This window comes from Chrysemys picta, chromosome 25 (assembly GCF_011386835.1).
Source record: "Chrysemys picta bellii isolate R12L10 chromosome 25, ASM1138683v2, whole genome shotgun sequence".
Taxonomy (NCBI): Eukaryota; Metazoa; Chordata; order Testudines; family Emydidae; genus Chrysemys; species Chrysemys picta.
This window is the reverse complement of record NC_088815.1, coordinates 8574775-8596155: the sequence shown is the minus strand read 5'-3', so window position 1 is coordinate 8596155 and position 21381 is coordinate 8574775. Positions and strand designations below refer to the sequence as shown.

Here is a 21381-nt window from a genome sequence, read left to right as displayed (position 1 = left end):
AGGTGGGAGCCGAGTATGGTTCTTGGATCTAACTTCTGCCCAACTGTTCAGTGCTGCAGTGACTAGGAAACCCGGCAAAGGTGCTCGGTGGTGACCAGATTGCTCTGGGGTAAGGGAGTCCCAGGGGGTGAGGCTGCCCGGTGAGGCCGGATTTGTCTGAGCTGTCTTGGTCCGCGGGCCGGGCTCACCTCGGCTCTGCCTCTCTTTGCAGCTCACCTGGACCAGCCCTGCTGCAAGGCGCTCTATGACTTTGAACCCGAAAACGACGGCGAGCTGGGCTTTAGGGAGGGTGACATCATCACGCTGACCAATCAGATTGACGAAAACTGGTATGAGGGCATGATCAACGGCCAGTCTGGGTTCTTCCCGCTCAACTACGTGGAAGTGCTGGTCCCGCTACCTCAGTGAAACTGCATCTTCCCCCTCCCCCCTCCTCCCCCACCAGATACAAACTCACGGCGGGGCGAGCCCTGCTCTTCTCCTGCATTCCATTTTGTAACTCAACACTAGGCTTCTTCTGCGGGGCGGGGCTGTGAGAACGGGCTGGTGTTCGCTCTGCCCAGGCGCTGGAGCGGTGTAAGGGTAGCAGCGGGGAACAAGCCCCAAGGGCTGGGCAGCCCCATTCAAGTTCTTCCTTCTGGGCCTTGAAGTAGGTACTTTCAACCCCACCAGGCTCCTCCCACTTTGTACAATAAGCCAAGTCGAGCATCTCCTCGGTTGTCATTGTCTTTTTTGGGGAAAGCGGGTCAGCCACGCTGGAGAGCCTGTGAACGTGGGTGCACCGGGTGTCCTACCCGCGGGCAAGCGCGAGGGGGCCCATGCAGGGCTGAGCACTGGGCAATCCAGTGAGAACCACCCGTGTGTGTTGGGAGGGGGAGAGAAACGGGACACGCAGCCTGTTCTAGGAGGGGTTCTAGACATCCAACGGCAAGAAAAATACCTTACGCAGCTTCGCTTGGGTGGGGTTGGCTTCTACTGAACACTACCAGCCCCCTCTCTCTCCTTGTAGGAGAAGGGCACATCGGTGAGGGGTGAGGGTCAGACACTGACCCGTCCTTCCTGTTTGCCCACAGTTCACATCTATCCTAACACTGAAGCTGGGTGCTACGGGGGCCATGATGGATCAAATTTCTCTATGCTGCTGAGGGAGGCAGAAACATGGCTACTTCGTGTTCTGCTGCCTTTGTGGGCCTCTCCCGCTCCCCCATCTTGCTCCTGTATAAGGACAGGGCTTAGCTGAGGGATTGTATTTGAGTAACACTACGAAGCAGCTTGAAAACACTAAATATCCCCCTTGTTGTCACCCCTCGCTTCCACCTCTTGCTTTCTGTGCACTCAGCTTTGGGTTGGGTTGTGTACCTCCTCCAAGGCCAGGGTCAGCCCACAGTGTCTCTGGCCTCTGCGCTGTTCCATGGCCACCGGCCTTGAGATTCCACCTCTGACCACAGAAGAGCGGTTTGAACTGGGAGAGATGAAGTGGTTCTGCTGCCTCCCCTTGGAAGAGGCTGGTTTGGCCCGGCAGGACTGTACCAGCAGCTCTTGTACGGCGTTGGGTGTGGGATAATGCCATAGTCCAATGATGACTAAGGCCCTATTGCCAGTAGATGAGAGAGGTCATGGGAAGGCAGTTATGTAGCCATAGTGCACTGGCACAAACCAACTTGCCCTTCGCTTCCCCTCCTGCTCCATGTTCAAGTGTTTTTCCCATCCCGGGAAAGCTCTAGAAATCCCGGTAAGGCTGAGGCCAAGGTGAAACTGCCTGGCTTGATCTAGTCTAATTTTTATGTGCCTTCCCCAGCTCCCTTCACCCACGGCTCTTTGGACCCTTAGGAGCTGCTTGGCTTGGTGTGATGGGAGAAGGCCTTGTTGTGTTCCTAGACCTTCTAACTCAGGGCCTGTTGTTTTATTTCCCGGAAAGGAGGTCCAGGGGGAAGCCGCGGGCGCTCCTCTTTTCATGCCCTTTATTAGGACCGGTCCTTGCAATACTTCTCTCCTGCCTGATGCCCAGCAGCTGTGTTCCAGCAGGGGTGATGATCCGTTCCCTGAGCAGGTGGCGAGAAGCAGACGCTTGGCGGGGGGACCTGGTATTTAGGCAGAATGTGAGGTGGTATCTGGCGTTGTCTGTTTAGGTGGAATCACAAGGGAACTCTCTTCTGCCCCTCAGTATGTAAATATGCTTCCATCTCAGCACCCATCCTGTTGCTGGCAATGGGACAAAGCGCAACCCCTGAGGGGCATCGGTGGGTCCTGTAGCTGCCCCACTTCTCCCAGCTGCGTCCAGCATAGATGGGCTCGAAGCTCTGCCTAGAGAGAACCCCTCTCCCCCGTGGAGCTGCTCTGAGGTTTACTGCACTTCCTCTGAACCGCAGCACAAGGGAGATGCTGCTTCCAAGGGCAACCCGCAGGGGGGGCGTCTAAAGCCACATCTTGCAGAACGTACCCACCCCGCTTTCCTTAGCCCCACCTTTGCTGAAGCACAAGGGACTGAAGCTGGTGACGGGTGCTCCCGCAGTGCCACCGTTGCAGCCAAGGCATTTGTGCCCACAGCCCACCACATCACCCTCAAACCAGGGCTTGGTGCCTTTCTGCCCTTAGCAAGGCCCGGCACAACCCAGCTGCAACACTGGCCTTTTGGCTCTTCTGACATCAGCCCCAGCCTTGCTTCAGTGTCTGTATTTTTTTAATAGCAAACAAATCTCTGCTGGCAGGTGGGGGGTTTGGGCCTGTCGCTATGTAATCGTCTCATGAGGCCGTGCTTTCCTCTACCTTTTTGGCTAGCCGGATTCGGTGTCCTGTTACATATACAAACAGAACCTTTTTAACTTTTTTAACCATGCATGTCGATGTACGTTTATTACTCTCGTCAATAGTGTCGCTCGCCCAACTCCCAGCAGAGGCCAAGACTTGGAGGCGCTTTATTCAGAGCTGGCTCATACAGCCGCCCAGGCTCCCTGTTTGTGCAGCTGGTAGCCTTCAGGGGCCCAATCCTGCTTCCACTAAGCCAACAGGAGCAGGGACCAGCCTCAGGTTTGGAGCTGCTGGGCAGACTCAGATCCCCCATATCGGTTATGGCGGACCTGCCCTAAGAGCTGGTCAGTATTTTTTGAGGTCGTAGCTTCTAACTCTCTCCTTGGAAACCCGTGGCCTGGCCGCTTCGTGTCTTTGGTATGGTCCAGCGAACATTCAGTTGGATTGAAATAAGTCTTTTAGTTGGGACAATTTAATAGAACTTTTGTTATGGTTCCTCCTGGTTTTAGGGGGGAAAACCCACACCGCTTGACTTGTAATCTCTAAATAAAAGTATTAAATGTTTTCTTTCTAAAGCGTGGGCCTTCTCTTGTGGGGGTCGGGCGGGGGCTCCCTCCCCTACCGCGGTGGAAGTAGCAAGCTGGAAATAGACCCTCCCCTTGGCTAACCACCACGTTACCTGCTCACGAGTTCGTGTGTCTCACCATTTCCTGTTGTGGCTGGCATCGCTCGGTCCCTGGGGTGAAGATACCCCAAAGGAGCCACAGAGTGAGTGGCCCAGCCAGGCTGACCTTAGGGGCGGTGGGGGAGAGAAAGCTTGCCCTTGGCACCTGTGGCTCGCCAAGGCGGCCGCTTCCAGCACTGACTTCACTCTTCTGTTGAAGAGAACCTCTCGTGGGGACGGGAAGTCTCTCTAGCAGCAGGCTGTGCCTTTAAAACCTCCTGGGAGGGCTTGTTCCAGGAACGAGCAGTCAAGTCTCTTGGCTTTGACGCCGGCTGCTCCGTTTGCCCTGGAAGGGGGGGGGGGGGGATTTATCATCACTCAATCCCAGTAGGCGTGTTCTACGCACACATCTCCAACAGATACAGAGCGGGGTTCCCCAAGCCCATTTCTCCCTTTTCACGGGTGGGGCGTGGTTCCCTTCTAAGCCACAGGCCCAGAGCTGCTGTCTCACAACACAGGTCAGCAACTTTTTTTTTAATCAGAACTACCCCGTCCACAAATAACTTACACCCGGAGAGAGGCCGCCACCGTCCCCGCTCGTTCGGACCTACAGGCTACACCACAAAGTCGTATTACAGGAGTAGCGCTCGCCTAGGCGGTCCACGTAGCCCCCAGCGGCAAACGCCCCCGAGCTCCAGCGCTGATCCCGTCTGCCTGATGGCTCGAACTCGCAGGCCTTCATTGCTGTGTAACAGCTGCTCGAGGCTTGTAGCTCCATCGTCCCTGCTACCACGGATTGATAAGCCCACTCCGCGCTGGGCTCAGACTCGTGTCCCCAAGCCCGGGGAGACCTGGCTGAGCCCCACCTGGTGTAAAGGCACCTGGGTATGAGTTCACTGTAACTCAGGCTCCGGCCTTGCCTCAGCTGCTGTGCTTGAGGAGGCTGTAGATCTGTTCCAGGACGTGGGCGAAGCCCTGATCTTTGGGAGTCCTGGAGGCGAGGGAGCCCTGAAACAGAAACAGCTTCGTTTAGTCTGCAGAAGAGAAGAGTGAGGGGGGATTTGATAGCTGCTTTCAACGACCTGAAAGGGGGTTCCAAAGAGGATGGATCTAGACTGTTCTCAGTGGTACCAGATGACAGAACAAGGAGCAATGGTCTCAAGTTGCAGTGAGGGAGGTTTAGGTTGGATATTAGGAAAAACTTTCACTAGGAGGGTGGTGAAGCCCTGGAATGGGTTCCCTAGGGAGGTGGTGGAATCTCCATCCTTAGAGGTTTCTACGGCCAGGCTTGACAAAGCCCTGGCTGGGATGATTTAGTTGGGGTTGGTCCTGCTTTGAGCAGGGGTTGGAGTAGATGACCTCCTGAGGTCCCTTCCAGCCCTGAGATTCTATCTTCCATCTCAGGGAGGGGCCCAGCTGTACAGAACTACCCACTCGGTGCAGCTGTAACCCATCCCCATAGGACAAACACCTGGTCTCCTAAAAGGGAAGGGAAGAGAGTTCTACCCAATGCAGCGGATCTTCACCATGGACAAGCCAGCTCAGTTATCTGCCCCCGTGCACTAGACCTGTTCTCCAGTGACTTTGCTTGAGTAAGGACTGCAGAAGTGGGGCTGGTATAAGGTATTAGACCCCCACACGTGCTCCATCTACATTGCAGGAGCTGTTTCAGTGCAGCTCAATACTTCAGTGCGAGTCACAGAGAGTTCGGCTACAATGAAGAAAACTGATCCAACCTTCCCCAGCCATGGAAGTGCTAATGTAGAGTTGGTAAAAACACCTCACCTAGCTCAGAGCAAGCCTAGAAAACATGGCAGAAAAAGCCACCTGAATGTCCTCTCCACCATCTTCTCTGCAGGTGGCGTATTATGGGATGGCTTTTCTCCCATTTCAACCCCATTTTCTCACCTTTAGCTTATCTAAGTAAGTCTTCTCCTGGCTCCAGATATCTTGAAACTTCACCAGGTCTGGAGCCCCTTTGTAAAACTCAACCAGCAGCATCTGGAGCCGCAAAGGGAAAGGGGAGTCAGCAGAAGCCAAACAATTGCTCAAGTCTCACTGAAAGCGGGACCTGCGCCCTGCGGTTTTGCAGCAGTGGGGGAAGAGCTGTGAGGGGAGAGTATCGGCCTGTCGGCTCCAAGAAACCCTGAGCTGTCTTGTCCCATGTAGAAGGAACGTTGGTGGATTGGTCAAGACCTAGGTGTGGAATCTAGAGAGACTTGGAGGGACGTTAGGCCTCTGACCAGCTGGTTCTAGTGGTGGTCTCTGCTTATCCCCCTCTCCAGCTCTTCCTTACTGCTAACAGGAGAGGGGAGTTGGTTTGGGCTGGGGCCCAGGCTGGCTACACCCCAGACCTCCGTACAGGCTCTTTGTCTGCATGTTTCGCCCTGCTCCAAGCCGTGAGATTTTTCGCTCTCTGAAAGGGCTCTGCACAAAAGGTTTGAGAGGACTCGCTGGAGGTATGGGGGAGGGGGAGAGCCTGGTGGAGCTGCTTCATCTGGCTAAAGACAACAGACATGGGTATGTGTGTGTCACCCCAGAGCCCTTTTCCTGAGCCACCCTCCCCATGCCCGCCCGTCTGTGGAGATGAGGCTTCGTTCACCATCCAAGGCAGCTCTCAACCCTGGGCATTTCACAGGCAGGCAAAGCAACAGAACCAAGTGGTATGATGGGGAAGAAGACATGAAAGTCCTACGGGGGAGAGGTGCTCTACACACGTAGCACGAAGTTACTGAGACCAGCCTAGGACTGCTAGATACTCTCAGGTGTATGTGTGTGAGGGAGAGTCTTCCACGCAGCCCCTGCTCGGGTTCCCCTCCCCCCAAGTAGGGATCTCACCATCTCATGGAGGACGTCATTGGTGAGAAACCCGTCCTGCACGTAGGTGACCTCCACTTCCATGGGGATGCCGTAATCGTTGGGCCTTTGCTGCAAGAGGAAAGGAGGCAAAGTGGTTTCCAGCCGGGCACGGCCTTGGGTTCCGCAGGACGAGCTGGGAGCTTTCCAGGCCCGGCTGGTGCGCCAGCGTGAACTCAGCCCAGCCTCAGCCAAGGGCCAGTTTGGGGCCGAGGCACACGTGGGATTGGCGGCGTCACGGCCCAAGTGTCAGGAAAAGGCCTTTTCCTGGCCACGGCTCCCTGAGGGCCCAGGATATTTATCCAGGGCAGAGAGGGGTCCGACCGCTTCTCCGGCTGGAGAGACTGGGTCCTGCCCCACGCCCCAGCAGGGGCCCTGATCCAGTAGCCCCCAGCAGCCCAGGGTCTGCTCCTTCGGCGAATACCCCTACGCCATGGGAACCAGCAGAGGGCTCTGTCTGCCGTTGCTGGGAACCCCCGCGGAGAGCCAGCAGCAGGCTGCATGGCCCAGAGAGGCAGTGGGAGCAGGGACGGAGGCTCGAGGCCTGGCCCTGGCGCCGTGTGGAACTCACCTCCGGAGGTGGCATGACCCAGAAGGGCGAGATTTTGGACTCCACACCTTGGTTGCCGTGATAGTATGGTGCTGTGGGGAGAGAGCGCCAGGGGTTGGACTGAGGGCAGGGTTACAAACCTCTGCAGCCCAGCCTGCCTGCCCAGGGCCCGAACTGCAGCTCCCCGGAGCGCCGGGAGGTGGTTTGAATGAGACCGCGCGGCATCGGACTGCAGTCCAGCCCCCACCCCGCTGGGTTCGCATCCCACCGCCCTGCACCACGGGGCTCCAGAATCAAGCTGCCGGATGGGGCCCCAGGGCGGGGAGCTGGGTCCCCAGCTGGTTGTGCTGAAGGACAGGGTCCCAGGCCCCACACCCGGCTCCCCCGCCCAGCCCGGCCCTTACCGCAGATGAGAGCCAGGCAGGGCTGGAAGCGGTTGTTGCTCCCCTGCAGCTTAAGCTGGTAATCCATCTGGGCGTCGATGTCCTGCAGCGAGGGGAGGGCGTGGCTGAAGGGGTGGCTGTGGTACCAGCCCACCAGCGCCAGCCCCCGCATGAAGAGGTTCTGGCAGATCTGAGGCACGGGCACAGAGAAGAAGGAGGAGGCATTAGCGGTCGTCTGGGATCACCGCGCTCCTCAGAGCCCTCCCTCGAGCCCGGAGAACACCCCAGCGCTGCAGGGCAGGTCTGTGGGTGAGAGGCGGGGATGCCATGCAGCCAGGGGACAATGGGGTCGGATTGTGAGCCCAGTGGCTTTCTCAGGGAGATGGCGCAGGTCGCGGCCAGCTAATGCCCCCCCCCCCCCCCCATCCGTTACCTCCTCCTCGACGGTGGCTGCCGATTCGGTGTCTCCGAGGCGCGTCCGGCAGGGGAACGCTCGCAGCACCGTCAGCACTGCAAGAAACGCCAGGCGTCAGCTCGGCCCAGCTGGTCATGGACTCCACCCCGCCGAGAAAAGCTGGTTAGAGCCTGGGAGCCGCTGGGGGCTGAACCCCGGGCTCAGACGGGGGCCTGGCACCTCAGGCCCGAGGCAGCCTAGGAAGGGCCTGGCGCGGCCATGACAGCCCCAGTGAAATGAACTCCAAATCTCGGCCTGTACCTACCCTGGCTGCTGGTGTCCCACCTGCCTCCCAGGTAGCCAACCACCTCGCTCCTCGTTAGGTGGCTGTGAAAGTCCTAAAGAGGGAACGGGGGAGAGTTTAAAACAAGGGCAGTTCCCACCCGCCCTCCCTTCGGTTCCATCCCTCTGCAACCCTCTCCCCCACACCCCTCCCATCACCCCGTACCCCTCCCCTCGGTTCCCACCACCCTGCATCCAAAGGCACTGCACACCCCTTCCCTGTGAGCTTTCACCAGGAGGTGTCTGGGTGACATCCCAGCCCTGAGTCTGCGGGTGTCAAACCCTCGGTTTAACATGTCTCCCTGTGCCACGCGGATCTGTGATTTCCCCCCCACACACACACCCGTTCCTTGGGAGCTGCCCGTCCGGCCGAGGCAACATTAATACAACATGGTGCAGCCCCAGGGTCTTGCTTTGATCCTGAAGGACTCTCAGGCCACTACAAGTTGATGTGGCCTGCAGGAGATGGGGTTCACAAAGGCCGGCCACTCCTTTTGTGAGGAGATCATTTTCTGTAGTCTCTGACCAAGTTCCCAGCCTGCGAGGTCTCTCGGTGGTCACAGGCACGGCACGTGGCTGTCTGCCTTCACCACAACAGCTTGGATTTTTTTGCCACATTTCTCCTGGCAACCAGCAAATCCTTCGTTGGGGCCCATTATTCACCCATCATCCGTCTCCTCCCTTAAACTGCCCCTACTATGGTTAGTGATCAGACTGTGTGCGGCAGCCGTTCCACCCTGGGCAATGGCAAGGATGCTCTAGGCTGAGGCCAATGGGAGTTTCCATCAGCTGGTGGTGCCCCTCTCTGCCCGCTGGCTGTGGGTGCCACCAGACACAGGGATACAAGCAATTGCGTGAGCCTGGCCTAGCCTACCAGGTCTACGCTGGAGGGAGCGTTCCAGGGATGGGGGGCAAAGGGGGGCTGGTACCTACCAGCAGCAGCAGCACGTTACTGGAGATGGCCACGTTGAACGGCTGGAACTTGTTGATTGCTGCGAAGGAGGTCACTTCCACCAGGGTGTGCGGGTTCCTGGAACAGAGGAGCCCCGTTCTCCAACATGCATCCCCAAATCCCAGCCTGCGCTGGCCTGACACCCTCCGGGGTTTGCCTCTTCTGAACCCCAGCATGCTGGGCCGAGGACCAGGAGAGTTGGGGGCAGGGGAGTAGCTTTTTGTCCTGTGGGAGAGTCAGGCTCTCTTCCCCGGGGCTGGGCTCACCGGGACAGACAGGGAGAAGAGGACGATGCTGGAGCTGAATTGTCAGGGGAGCGACAGGTGGGGACTAGGTTGGATTCGGGTAGATTGTCCTGTTCTGCTCCCAGGGAGCATTGACAGAGCTGTGTGCTGGGGGGCAAGCCCAGGACCGGACTAGCAGAGGTGCTGCGGGACAGGACGGAGGGATGCCGCTGACCTGCGCAGCGGCCTCAGAAGTAGAATGGCAGGGGGCGCTACCATGGAAGGGCAGAGCTTTAGGAGCGGAGCAGCAGGGGGCGCTGCAGGTCAGGATGGGAGGGGCATGTTGGCATTGACAGAACGACTAGAGAACTTTGCCAACAGCTGGGCAGAGGACGCTGGGAAGGGAGCTGCAGTGGGGCGCTACCTGGCAGAGTCCCGGCTTCCCAGCGTGCAGTAACGGACGGGAGTGCGGTTCTTGCTCTCCAGTCTCTTCCCATGGGGTCCGTTATCTGCAAAGACAAAAAGACCGGTCCCCACTCGGCCCAACTCGCACCCTGGCCCCTTTAGGACTCACCCAGGGAAGGGAAGGCAGGGAGAGAACACTGGTGGAGACAAGTTCCCAGGGATTCATCTCACTTCCTGTGCAAATCTCCAGCCAGAATTAACCGTTCGTTTACATCTGCCGTCCTGATTTGCTGATCTCCAGCTGAAGGGGACGCTGTCAGGTTAAAGATCAAACCAGGGAGGCAGTGTGGCCTAGTAGACAGAGCAGTGGACTGGGACTCCGGGGACCTGGGGTTTGATTCTGGTTCTGCCACTAGCCTGTGCATGACCTTGGACATGTCACGTCCCCGCTCTGTGCCTCAGTTTCTCCATAGAAGTATTGGGAGCATAAGCTTTCGTGGGTAAGAACCTCACTTCTTCAGATGCAAAGCAAACCTTAGAAGTGAGGTTCTTACCCACGAAAGCTTATGCTCCCAATACTTCTGTTAGTCTCAAAGGTGCCACAGGACCCTCTGTTGCTTTTTACAGATTCAGACTAACACAGCTACCCCTCTGATACTTGAGTTTCTCCATGGGAATCATGATGATTTTTTTAAAGTGCTTTGAGATTGACTGATGAATAATGATAGATAAGAACTAGGGATTATTATTAACAACAACAAATAACCCATTTCCTCCTCTATGTGACCACCTGAGATCACTACAACAGGACAAACAGCCCATTAGACAGGATAAAATTGTATATAACTTTCATGCTTCAGGGCATCAGCAAACCACTGCCTGCCTAGGGTCAGGAAGAAACCTCCCCTAAGGGCAGGTTCTCTTGTAACTGCCCTTTGCAGCATTCCTCATCTCTTCCTTTGAAGCATCTGGTGCTGCCACTGTCCCATTTGCTGCCAGCACGTTCACTCTGCTTGTGTGGTGTTATTTATGATTTGTATTGCGGTAGTGCCTAGGTGCCCCAATCATGGACCACCGTGCTAGGTGTTTCCCTCCCCCCCTTACCCTTTGTCTGCTCTGCCTGTTTACACGGTAAGCTGTCCAAGGCAGGGGCTGTCTGCTGCTCTGTATCTGTGCAGTGCCTAGCGCAGTGGGGCCCTGATCTTGGCTAGTCCTGAAACACTGCCATAAAAAACAATTCCGTTGAAGAAGAGACAGGACACCGGACTTGTTGGAGTCACTAGTCCGACCCACGATAGCAATTCCTATGCTCCTGAAGAAGCTTTAAAAATCCAGCTGGCTCCACGTTATTGGTGCTGATTGTTTAACTTCTGCGGTTCTCTTTGCCTAGAGCAGGGGTGAGCAAACTACGGCCCATGGGCTGGATCCGGCCCGCCAGCCGTTTTAAGTCAGTCCTTGAGCTCCCGCTGGGGAGCGGGGTCTGGGGCTTGCCCCGCTCTGGCACTCCAGCTGGTGCGCAGGGTCGGGGGCTGCTCCACGGAGCTCCCGGAAGCAGCGGCCTGGCCCCGCTCTGGCTCCTACACGTAGGGGCAGCCAGGGGGTTCCGCTTTGCACGCTGCCCCCACCCCAAGCACCGCCCCCGCAGCTCCCATTGGCCGGGAACCGCAGCCAATGGGAGCTGCAGGGGCGGTGCCTGCGGTCGGGAGCCAGAGCGGGGACATGCTGCTGCTTCCGGGAGCAGCTTGAAGTAAGCGCCACCTGGAGCCTGCACCCGAGCCTCTCCCCACGCCCCTGCCCCAGCCCTAATCCCCCTCCTGCCCTCTGAACCCCTCGGTCCCAGCCCAGAGCACCCTCCTGCACCCCAAACTCCTCATCCCCAGCCCCACCCCAGAGCCCACACCCTCAGCTGGAGCCCTCCTCCCTCCCCCACACCCTAGCCCAGAGACCCCTCCTGCACCCTGAACTCCTCATTTCTGGCCCCACCCCAGAGCCCGCATCCCCAACCAGAGCCCTCACTCCCTCCCACACCCTAACCCCAATTTTCTGAGCAGTCATGGCCCGCCATACAATTTCTATTCCCACATGTGGCCCTCGGGCCAAAAAGTTTGCCCACCCCTGGCGTAGAGGACAAACACAGAGGTGTCAATTTCATTTGTGTTTCTGGTCAGTTTCACTTGCGGCACAGAGGCAGGGCTGTAACCTTGGAGCCCGCAAACGCCGCCGGAGAAGTCTCATCAACCGGTTCCTTTAGAACCGAAATCTCATCGAGACGGTGTCAACTCAACCTGCTGTGAACTCGGGGCCGAAGCGGAGCTGGCAGCGACCCTCAAACCAAACCCCCCGGCCGCCGGATCCAAAGTCTGGCGACAGCCTCAGCGTTGCACCGAGCTGTGGGAGCTGCACCCCAAGGCTGGCATGCAGCATTCCCGCCCTTTGCCAGCGTGTGTCGATAATGCTGCTGGCAGGAAGATGGGGCCCCTAGGAGGCGCAGGGCAATGGAGAGTCTATGGCTACGTCTTCGCTGCAAAAGAACAGGGGCGTTTATCCGCTGAGTTAGCTAACTGGAGCTCAGGGTACGTCTACACCGCAAGCGGGAGGGGCGTGTAGATGTACTCCACTCGCTTGGCGTTCGCTAGATCCAAGCTAGCTCAAGTAACAACCGCAGCAAAGCTGCAGCCGCACCGACAGGGGCCACTCCAGTATGTAACCAGGGTCTAGGCGGGCGGGGCTAGCCTGTGCCGCTGCCAGGCCTTCACTGCTGCTGTTATTCAAGCTAACTCCATCAACACTAGCTCAGGTAGGCCTACACAGGCCGCAATCAGACCTCCCAACTGCAGTGCAGACAGGCCCGAAAATCCTCATAGAGACAAGGCTCCGTCGTTCTTCACCTCCGTGTAGCTGGTGGAGGCCAACCCCAGGGAGAGGGGCTTAGGGTTGGCCTGGACCAGTGACAGCGCGGTAAAAACTCCTCTCTGCTAGACTCGGAGCTCGCCAATGCCGTGTTAAAACCGCCTGTGTTTTGCAGCGAGGCGGCAGGGGCTGCGGAGGGGAAGGCTCTCGCACCCGGTGCCGAGGCAGGGACGGCGGTGCTAGATGGGCAGAGGAAGCGGGGGAAAGGGAGACGCGAGATGCAAGGTCTAAGAATTACCCTGGTCAGTCCAAATCCCGGCCTTTACACTCCTGCCATGGATCGGAGCAGACCAGATTCCAGCCCCCCCCCCAGCAGGGAGCCTTTAACCCAGCAGTACCAGTGTTGTGTGGCTCCACCAGGTTCTTGCTTTGATGCTTCCTGATTTTCTCCTCCAGTTTCTTGCCAAGCCCAGGCTCCGAGGTGGCGATTTTACCTTCCCTGGCCTCGTCCTCGTCCTCCTCGGCCAGTTCCTCCTCCTCCCCTTCGCTCACCAAACTCTGCAGGGTCGGGAGGGAGAGAGGAGGGGACGTGGCAGGACAAACAGGCGCCCCCGTCACCGCCCATCCCAGACCCCCCAGGATTCCTGTGCCCCTGGGTCCAGCTCTCTGCCCCCTGCAAACGGACATTTTGCAGGGGCAGAGCCTCATGGGCACCCTCTGCTGGCACAATGACACCAAGAAGCAACTCCCCCCAGCACCCACATGGGGTCTGATCCCAGCTGAATGCCTGCCAGTCTTGGGCCCATCTTGGGCGAATAAGGTTCAGCCGGGAGACTCCCAGCCTCCCTCCTGCTCTGCTGGGGTTCAGAGCTCAGCTGCTCTCACGAAAATCCTTCCCCGGGTTAATCGTCCTCCCTGGCAAAAACTGACCCCTTATTTCCAGTCTGAACGTGTCTAGCTTCAGCTCCCAGCCAGGCTCTGGGTCAGCCCTTTCTCAGCTAGACTGAAGAGTCCCTTAGTAAATACTCGTTCCCCAGGTAGGTTCCTATAGGTACGAACTCCGTTAGGTGTCGTGACGCTGAGAACGGCCGTGCCGAGGCCCCTTTAAAAACCTAGAGAGACAAGGTGGGGGGAGGTCACATCTTTTATTGGCCCAACTTCTGTGGTTGAAGGAGACCAGCTTTCCAGCCACACCGCGCTCTTCCCCCAGGTCTGGCTCTGTGTAAACGCGGAAGCGCGTCTCTTTCGCCGTGAGGAGCTGGTCCAACAACAGATGTTACCCCCCCACACACACACCTCGTCTCGAATATCCTGGGGCCAACCCAGCTACACCACCACTTGAAAAGCTTAGGGGTGAGTGCCCCTCTTTGCAGCAATGGGGTATAACAGCCCCTCAGAGGCGTTCCTGCTGACTAAGCTCCCCCAGGGCTCTGGAGACAAACAAGGGAGGGGGGCGCCCGGCTCACCTCCTCGGCCGCGGGGGCATTGGGCTGGTGCTTCTTCAGCCAGGCCGCCTTGCACTGGTCCAGTTTCTGCCCCTTGTACCTCACCGAGGCCCAGCCGCAGCCCGATTTCTTCGCCGGGTTCACCAGCTTCTTGCAGTATGTGGCCCAGGCGCTGGGCGAATTGAACACCTGCCCCGTCTCCTGCCAGGTGATCTTCCCGTCGGGCAGCAAGTCCCCTAGGAACTTCTTCCCCTGGGAGAGCAGGAGGGAAGCAGCAGGCTCCGTTAACACAACGGCATGGGGAGGAACCTGCTGGGGAAGGCCCAGTGAGAAGGGGGGAGTCACCTGTCATCAGAGGTGCCCCGAGCTTTGCCCCTCGAGAGGGTGTACAGACACCTACCCAAGAGCCCTGCTGTCCATTGACTCTCAGACACGACTCGGCGAGCAGCAGGCGCTCCCCTCCCCGCCACTCACTGGGCTTGGTACAGGAGCAAATGGCTCCCAGGCCGAATTCACCAGCCCCACAAAATCCGCTCTGGCCCCTGAAGCAGATCCAGGCAAGACCCAGGCCTGTGGGGCGCGAAGGGGGCTCAGTGCAGTGGTGGGGAACCAGGAGCCCGCACGTGGGGAAGAAGCTGGAGTCGAGGGGGCGGGGAACAGGATGGCGAGGCAAGGAGGAGTCTGTCTGAGACGCAGGAGGAAGATCAGAGAGCCCCTCCTGTTTGGGGCTAGTCCACCTCTGCTCGGCCCTATGGCTGCAGGCTGGGCTCCAGCATCTCAGTCACCATTAAAGAGGCTGTTCTGGAGCCGTGGGCACCCCCAGTCCCCCCGGGGAGCACCAGGCCCACACCAGCAGTGAAGGAGCACCAGCCCAGTGCACTCTGCCCTCACCAGGTAGTAGATGGAGAGCACGCCCTCCCCCGGCTCGATCAGGCCATCCTTCAGCAGCACCCGCAGCGTGATGCCGCGCCGGGTGAGGATGCAGCTGCGCCCCCCTGGGGCCGGCTTCCCGGCACTTTCGTTCTCAGGGTCTTCCATGCTCGTCTCCAGCTCCTCCTCGTCCTCTTCCAGACACTCCTCCGCTCCGGGGGAATCGGCATCCAGAGCTGGGAAACAAACACCACAGCCTGACCTGGGGAAGTGGGAGTCAGGATTCCTGGGTTCCATCCCCAGAAAAGAGCATGGTCTATGAGCCACAGCAGGGGACGAGGAGTCAGGAGTCGTGAGTTCTATTTCCTGCTTCGGAGGGGAGTGATGTCTAGTGGTTAGGGCAGGGGACTGGGAATCAGGACTCCTGAGTTTTCTTCCTGGCTCTGAGAAAGGAGTGAGATCTATCCACTAAAACCCCATCTCTAAGTGTCATAGCTAGTGGTTAGAGCAAGGACCTGAGCGCCACAGTGCCCTAGTCTCACTCCAGAGTTCACCACCTGTGTGATGTAGGACGAGTCGCTTCCCCGTTCTGTGCCTCAGTTTCCCCCTCTAAACTGAGGATGACAATGCTGATCTACTTAACAAGGGGCTGGGAAGCCTGAACTCATTCAAGCTTGCAAAGTGCTTTGAGACCCTCAGCTAGGTGGGGTATGGAATGGTGCAGGATCAGTATAATTAATAGCTCATGAGAATAAACCAATGAGTCTATTAAAGGGTCACGGTTAAAACCCCCAAACATAGAATGGCTTTACCCGAGAGCTTAACAACCTGGGCGATTTTTAAAACTAAAAAAGAAATTTTAAGGCCTAAATTTTCAGCGGTGACTAGTGATTTTGCACGCCCACCTTCAGGCACCTTACAGGGGGCTGAGGGGTGGGCATGCAGCACCTCCTGAAAATCAGCCCCTTCTGAAGGGTCTCAAATCGGGGCCCCAAAATCCCTTGTCACCTTTGAAAATGTGGCCCCCCAAATTGCTCTTCACTATAAAGTCCCAAAAAAGAGGAGGAGGGGGTTAGGCAGCCCCCTGGCTCTGCAAACGCCTGCTGGGGGACCCTGGGCAAGTCACTGCCCCCCCTGTGCCTTAGTTTCCCCATCTGTACAATAGGGATCACGCTGCTGCCCTCCTTTGTAAATTGCTTTTAAGGTCAACAGATGGAAAGGTCCATAGAGGAGCTAGGGATGATCATTATTATCTTTATCATAAAATCAACAGGCTAGTTTAGTGCCACCTTAAGTGACTCACTCAAGGAGTGTGTGGGCGGGGCCAGGAATTGAACCCAGGTTTCTAGGACCCAGCCCAATGCCTGACGCTAGCTCCTACCCTCCCCTGACCTGGGTGGAGCGCTGCTGATCTTCCTCCCCGAGGAGCTGGCCCCCTATCGTTTAGTTCTCTGGGTGCTTCTAGCCCAAGGAGATTGAAAGCCAGGTAGCCGCTGTTCGGACTACCAGGCACTCTCTGCCACCCCAGAGTCCTAGTTATGCCGATTGGACCCTTGTCACCCTCCCACACCGTGCCAAAGTGTCCCCGCTCGGACCCCTGGGGGAGGAGCCAGAGCCGGATGACCCACCAGCCAAAGGCACCGACCACCTGCTTTTCTGAATGGCTGGCAGGTGTGTTGTGTGGGTTAGCTAGGGAGAATCCTCCCCCCACCCCCCAGGGAGTTGGCTACGTGGCACCTGGCTCCCAGCCAGAGATGCCCGAGCACAGACAGCAGGTGTGCGTGCGTGGGTGGGCGGGGCCCTGCCCGCCAGGTGGGTCCTGGTCGTACGACTCACGCAAAGCGGGGATCGGCACAGAAACCATCCCAGCTCACGGCTGCGCAGAGCCCTTTGCGTGAACCGCTTGCCAGTTGGGTTTGCCTGTCCCAACAGCCCAGCCTCCCTCTTAGAGCCGAGCTCAAACTGCCGGAGAATCCTGGTTTGAATTCGAAGGTGAGTTCTGAAGCAGTCGCCTTCGGTCCCTCTCCCGGTCACACACGAGGACTGCCAAGTGCCGGAGCGTCCCCAGGGCCCGTCCCTCCAAAAGCCAGTTTGGAGCCTGAATATTCACCCAGACCAAATTCTAAACGGCCCGTTCGAGAATAAAATTTCCAGCCAGTCACCTAAACCGCCCAATCAAGGACCAGCAACGCTACCATGTGACCCGGCTAATCCCACAGGGCCCGAATCGGGCACGTGCTCGGCCTGGGAGGGGGAGATCCACGAAGAATCTTCAAGACGGAACAAACGGGAGAATTTCACGGACAATTCGCGAGCTGGGCAAAGGGGGCAACATCTGCTCGGATCGGCATTCGGTGCCCATGGCCGGCTCTGATCGCCCGCCTTCTTCACTAGCCCGGGGGCTCCAGCCTCTCAGAGAGGCTAGTTGACCATTTGCCTAGGCTCCAGGCGGGTGGAGCTCTGACCCTGGCTAGAGCCGCCCGAGCTACAACAGGTTACCAGTGGGGGGTGCTGCCGAGCTGCTGCCGCAGGGAAGGGACAGAAGCTGCGCCCGGGACTGCAGCGCAAGGGGATGGGAGGCAGCGCCCCCTGCTGCCTCCCCACAGCAATGGGGCAGATTCCCAGCACATCAGGTGACAGGCCCCAGGGGGGCGGCCCGGGGAGGACTGTGTCAATTCGGCCTGCTGCGCTCTGTGCCCGTCCCTGCTCTCGCCCAGCGCCTGCGTCTCCCCCCAGCCATCTGGCAGCTGCGGCCCAGAGGAGCCGTAAAGCCACAGGGACAAACCTGTCACTAGTCCCCGCTGATGGCCCATGCTGCCCCCCCCCAGGGTACAAGTTTGGCCAGAGCAGGAGAAAAGCTTTGTAACAATCTGAGCTGGCCCTTAACTCCCAGCCCTGTTCCACACGGGGGAGGGGGGGGGGGGGGGGGAAGAAGCCACTGACCTAATCTCTGACGGGGGACGGGGGGGGTCCCCATTATTCTATAGCTCCCTTGCCATGAGGCACATGGGGCTGGAATGTGTGTGTGTGTGTGTGTGGGGGGGGGGGGTGTTCATGTAACTCTCACTTATCTTGCTGAGCAGGTGGCTGCCCCCCTCCCAAACAAAAGTGGTGATTTCTGGGGCTGGGAGATCCAAGTCCCCGCCCCTGGGCTGGGGGCTCTGTGCATCCCCCCCGTGGGGCTGGGGGCTCCATTGCCGCACTTGGGGCCACGAACCCCCGTGGCTCAGGAAGGGCCGGTCCAGGCCAGCCTCTCCCAGGAACAGATGAACAGCGACGTGTCTGTGTCAGATGGGGGGGGGGGCACAACTCCCCGGCCCTACCACTCCCCCCCCCCGACGGAGCAAGGGGACACCCGGGGCAGGTGGATGAAGCCAGGGGGATCTTTCCAAGCAGGAACAGGACCTTGGAAAGGGACCGGCAGCTCGAGGGATGCAGGGGAAGGACTGGGGGGAGGAGGGGACAGGCAGAGAGGAGGGGGCAGCTCGAGGGATGCAGGGGAAGGACTGGGGGGAGGGGGCAGGCAGAGGGGAGGGGGCAGCTCGAGGGATGCAGGGGAAGGACTGGGGGAGGAGGGGGGCAGGCAGAGGGGAGGGGGCAGCTCGAGGAATGCAGGGGAAGGACTGGGGGGAGGAGGGGGCAGCTCGAGGGATGCAGGGGAAGGACTGGGGGGAGGAGGGGGCAGGCAGAGGGGAGGGGGCAGCTCGAGGGATGCAGGGGAAGGACTGGCGGGAGGAGGGGGGCAGGCAGAGGGGAGGGGGCAGCTCGAGGGATGCAGGGGAAGGACTGGGGGGAGGGGGCAGCTCGAGGGATGCAGGGGAAGGACTGGGGGGAGGAGGGGGCAGCTCGAGGGATGCAGGGGAAGGACTGGGGGGAGGGGGCAGGCAGAGGGGAGGGGGCAGCTCGAGGGTTGCAGGGGAAGGACTGGGGAGAGGAGGGGGCAGGCAGAGGGGAGGGGGCAGCTCGAGGGATGCAGGGGAAGGACTGGGGGAGGAGGGGGCAGGCAGAGGGGAGGGGGCAGCTCGAGGGATGCAGGGGAAGGACTGGGGGGAGGGGGGCAGGCAGAGGGGAGGGGGCAGCTCGAGGGATGCAGGGGAAGGACTGGGGGGAGGGGGCAGGCAGAGGGGAGGGGGCAGCTCGAGGGATGCAGGGGAAGGACTGGGGGGGAAGAGGGGGGCAGGCAGAGGGGAGGGGACAGCTCGAGGGATGCAGGGGAAGGACTGGGGGGGGAGGAGGAGGGCAGGCAGAGGGGAGGGGGCAGCTCGAGGGATGCAGGGGAAGGACTGGGGGAGGAGGGGGCAGGCAGAGGGGAGGGGGCAGCTCGAGGGATGCAGGGGAAGGACGGGGGGAGAGGGGCAGGCAGAGGGGAGGGGGCAGCTCGAGGGATGCAGAGAGGGGACTGGGGGGAGAAGAGGGGGGCAGGCAGAGGGGAGGGGGCAGCTCGAGGGATGCAGGGGAAGGACTGGGGGGAGGAGGGGGCAGCTCGAGGGATGCAGGGGAAGGACTGGGGGGGAGGAGGGGGCAGGCAGAGGGGAGGGGGCAGCTCGAGGGATGCAGGGGAAGAACTGGGGGGGAGGAGGGGGCAGGCAGAGGGGAGGGGGCAGCTCGAGGGATGCAGGGGAAGGACTGGGGGGGAGGAGGGGGCAGGCAGAGGGGAGGGGGCAGCTCGAGGGATGCAGGGGAAGGACTGGGGGGAGGAGGGGGCAGGCAGAGGGGAGGGGGCAGCTCGAGGGATGCAGGGGAAGGACTGGGGAGGAGGGGGCAGGCAGAGGGGAGGGGGCAGCTCGAGGGATGCAGGGGAAGGACTGGGGGGAGGAGGGGGCAGGCAGAGGGGAGGGGGCAGCTCGAGGGATGCAGGGGAAGGACTGGGGGGGAGGAGGGGGCAGGCAGAGGGGAGGGGCAGCTCGAGGGATGCAGGGGAAGGACTGGGGGGAGGGGGGCAGGCAGAGGGGAGGGGGCAGCTCGAGGGATGCAGGGGAAGGACTGGGGGGAGGAGGGGAGCAGGCAGAGGGGAGGGGGCAGCTCGAGGGATGCAGGGGAAGGACTGGGGGGAGGAGGGGGCAGGCAGCGGGGAGGGGGCAGCTCGAGGGATGCAGGGGAAGGACTGGGGGGGAGGAGGAGGAGGAGGGCAGGCAGAGGGGAGGGGGCAGCTCGAGGGATGCAGGGGAAGGACTGGGGGGGAGGAGGAGGCAGCTCGAGGGATGCAGAGAGGGGACTGGGGGGGAGGAGGGGGCAGGCAGAGGGGAGGGGGCAGCTCGAGGGATGCAGGGGAAGGACTGGGGGGGAGGAGGGGGCAGGCAGAGGGGAGGGGGCAGCTCGAGGGATGCAGAGAGGGGACTGGGGGGGCGGCCGCGTGCGGGGCTCTGCAGCGAGGGCGGGTTGCGAGGGAAGGGGCCCGGCAGCTGGGGGGGACCCAGCCCAGCTAGGGAGGGGTGCAGGGGGGCGGGGGGCTGCAGGGGACAGGGCCCTGCCGCGTGCGGGGAGCAGGCGGGGAGATCGGCCCCCCCGGGCCGGTACCTGCCATGGCTCCGCTCAGCCCCGGTTCCTGTTGTTCCTCCCCTCGGCGCAGGATGAATCAGACACTGGGGCTCCGGCGGCCGCTGCTTCCCAGCACGTGATGATGCGGCCCCGCTTGTCTCCGCCTCCCGCTCCCCAGCCGGCCGGGGACACCCAGCCCCGGGGAGCCCCGCCGGGGAGGGGCCCCGGGCCGGGAATGGAGGGTGCATGGAGCCCCTGGGGTGGAGATAGGATGGGGGTGCCTGGAGCTCCTGGGTGGTGGAGGTGGGGGGTGCATGGAGCCCGTGGGGGGAGATTGGGTGTGGTGGGGGGTGTATGGAGCTCCTGGGTGGTGGTGGTGGAGGTGGGGGGTGCATAGAGCCCGTGGGGGGAGATTGGGTGTGGTGGGGGTGCATAGAGCCCGTGGGGTGGAGATAGGGTGTGGTGGGGGGGTGCATGGAGCTCCTGGGTGGTGGAGGTGGGGGGTGCATGGAGCCCCCCACTTTGCAAACACCGGATCCAATCGGTTGCAGGTCCCTAGCTCCCATTTGCCCTGCTCTCACCACTAACTCACCCTCCCCTCCAGAGCTGGGAATAGAACCCAGGAGTCCTGACTCCCACTTCCCCCCCCCCTGCTGTAACCATTAGACCCCACTCCCCTCCCTTATTCATTTAGAATCAACTCATTTGTCCAGCAGTTACTATTTCCAGGGTCCTGGGGTCTGTTCCCAGCCCTGTCCCTGACTCTGGCTTGCTCACTCCGTGCCTCAGTTTCCCCCATTTGTACATCAGGGCGGGGAGAGAATATTAACCCCTCCCCCCCCCCAGCGCGCTGTGAGGATAAATTAACCTCTGAAGGTGAAAGGCGCTGTATTTATTTGTAACCTCGATGCATAAGCCAGGGGCGGCCCCATCAGCCGCTAACCCTGTGCTGTGGGGCTGCGGTGGAAAGGCGTGATACCGCCATTCTGCCACCAGAGGGCGCCTGCTCCTCGTGGCTTGGGCATTGTCACTCAGCCGGGCAGAAGACATGAAATCAATATTTCTCTAGCAACAAACAGGGCCCAGACGCGCTGTCTTCCTGTCAGGTGCACGCAGGGCTCAAGGGGGCAAAATCCAACCCCAGCCACAGATAATACAGACTATTCACTCTCCAGGAGCCAGCCACCCAAGACTGGGCCTTAAAGGGCCAGCGCCACCTT

At 60.0% G+C, this 21381-nt stretch overlaps 2 protein-coding genes across 19 annotated transcripts in view; one reads left to right on the top strand and one right to left on the bottom strand.

Annotated features, from left to right (window-relative positions):
- The window catches only part of SH3GL1 (SH3 domain containing GRB2 like 1, endophilin A2), a 48633-nt gene extending 45310 nt beyond the window's left edge, over positions 1 to 3323 (top strand). For all 17 annotated transcript variants that reach the window (XM_065578230.1, XM_008168842.4, XM_065578232.1 and 14 more), the window contains one exon: positions 212 to 3323. In XM_065578230.1, coding sequence (XP_065434302.1) covers positions 212 to 408 — 197 coding nt within the window. In that variant the 3' untranslated portion in view covers positions 409 to 3323. The remainder of the gene's footprint in view (positions 1 to 211) is intronic.
- On the bottom strand, positions 2783 to 20339 carry MPND (MPN domain containing). 2 transcript variants are annotated; one of them, XM_065578223.1, is made up of 13 exons: positions 20201 to 20339; positions 14705 to 14919; positions 13835 to 14122; positions 12767 to 12926; positions 9538 to 9622; positions 8871 to 8967; positions 7921 to 7993; positions 7635 to 7711; positions 7223 to 7391; positions 6840 to 6910; positions 6251 to 6340; positions 5321 to 5413; positions 2783 to 4420 (listed from the first exon to the last, which is right to left on the bottom strand). In XM_065578223.1, the coding sequence occupies exons 1-13, from the start codon at positions 20205 to 20207 to the stop codon at positions 4334 to 4336; spliced, it is 1512 nt and encodes a 503-aa protein (XP_065434295.1). In that variant the 5' UTR covers positions 20208 to 20339; the 3' UTR covers positions 2783 to 4333. The 2 variants fall into 2 exon arrangements, with proteins under 2 accessions (XP_065434295.1, XP_023961529.2); XM_024105761.3 differs by having other exon boundaries at positions 13835 to 14065.
- Positions 20340 to 21381: the final 1042 nt, after the last annotated feature.

Coding starts and splice junctions, on each gene's coding strand:
- MPND (XM_065578223.1), bottom strand. Junction 7,994..8,870: donor GTAACGTGCTGCTGCTGCTG/GTAGGTACCAGC, acceptor TTCCCTCTTTAG/GACTTTCACAGCCACCTAAC. Junction 6,911..7,222: donor CTGCCTGGCTCTCATCTGCG/GTAAGGGCCGGG, acceptor CTCTCCCCACAG/CACCATACTATCACGGCAAC.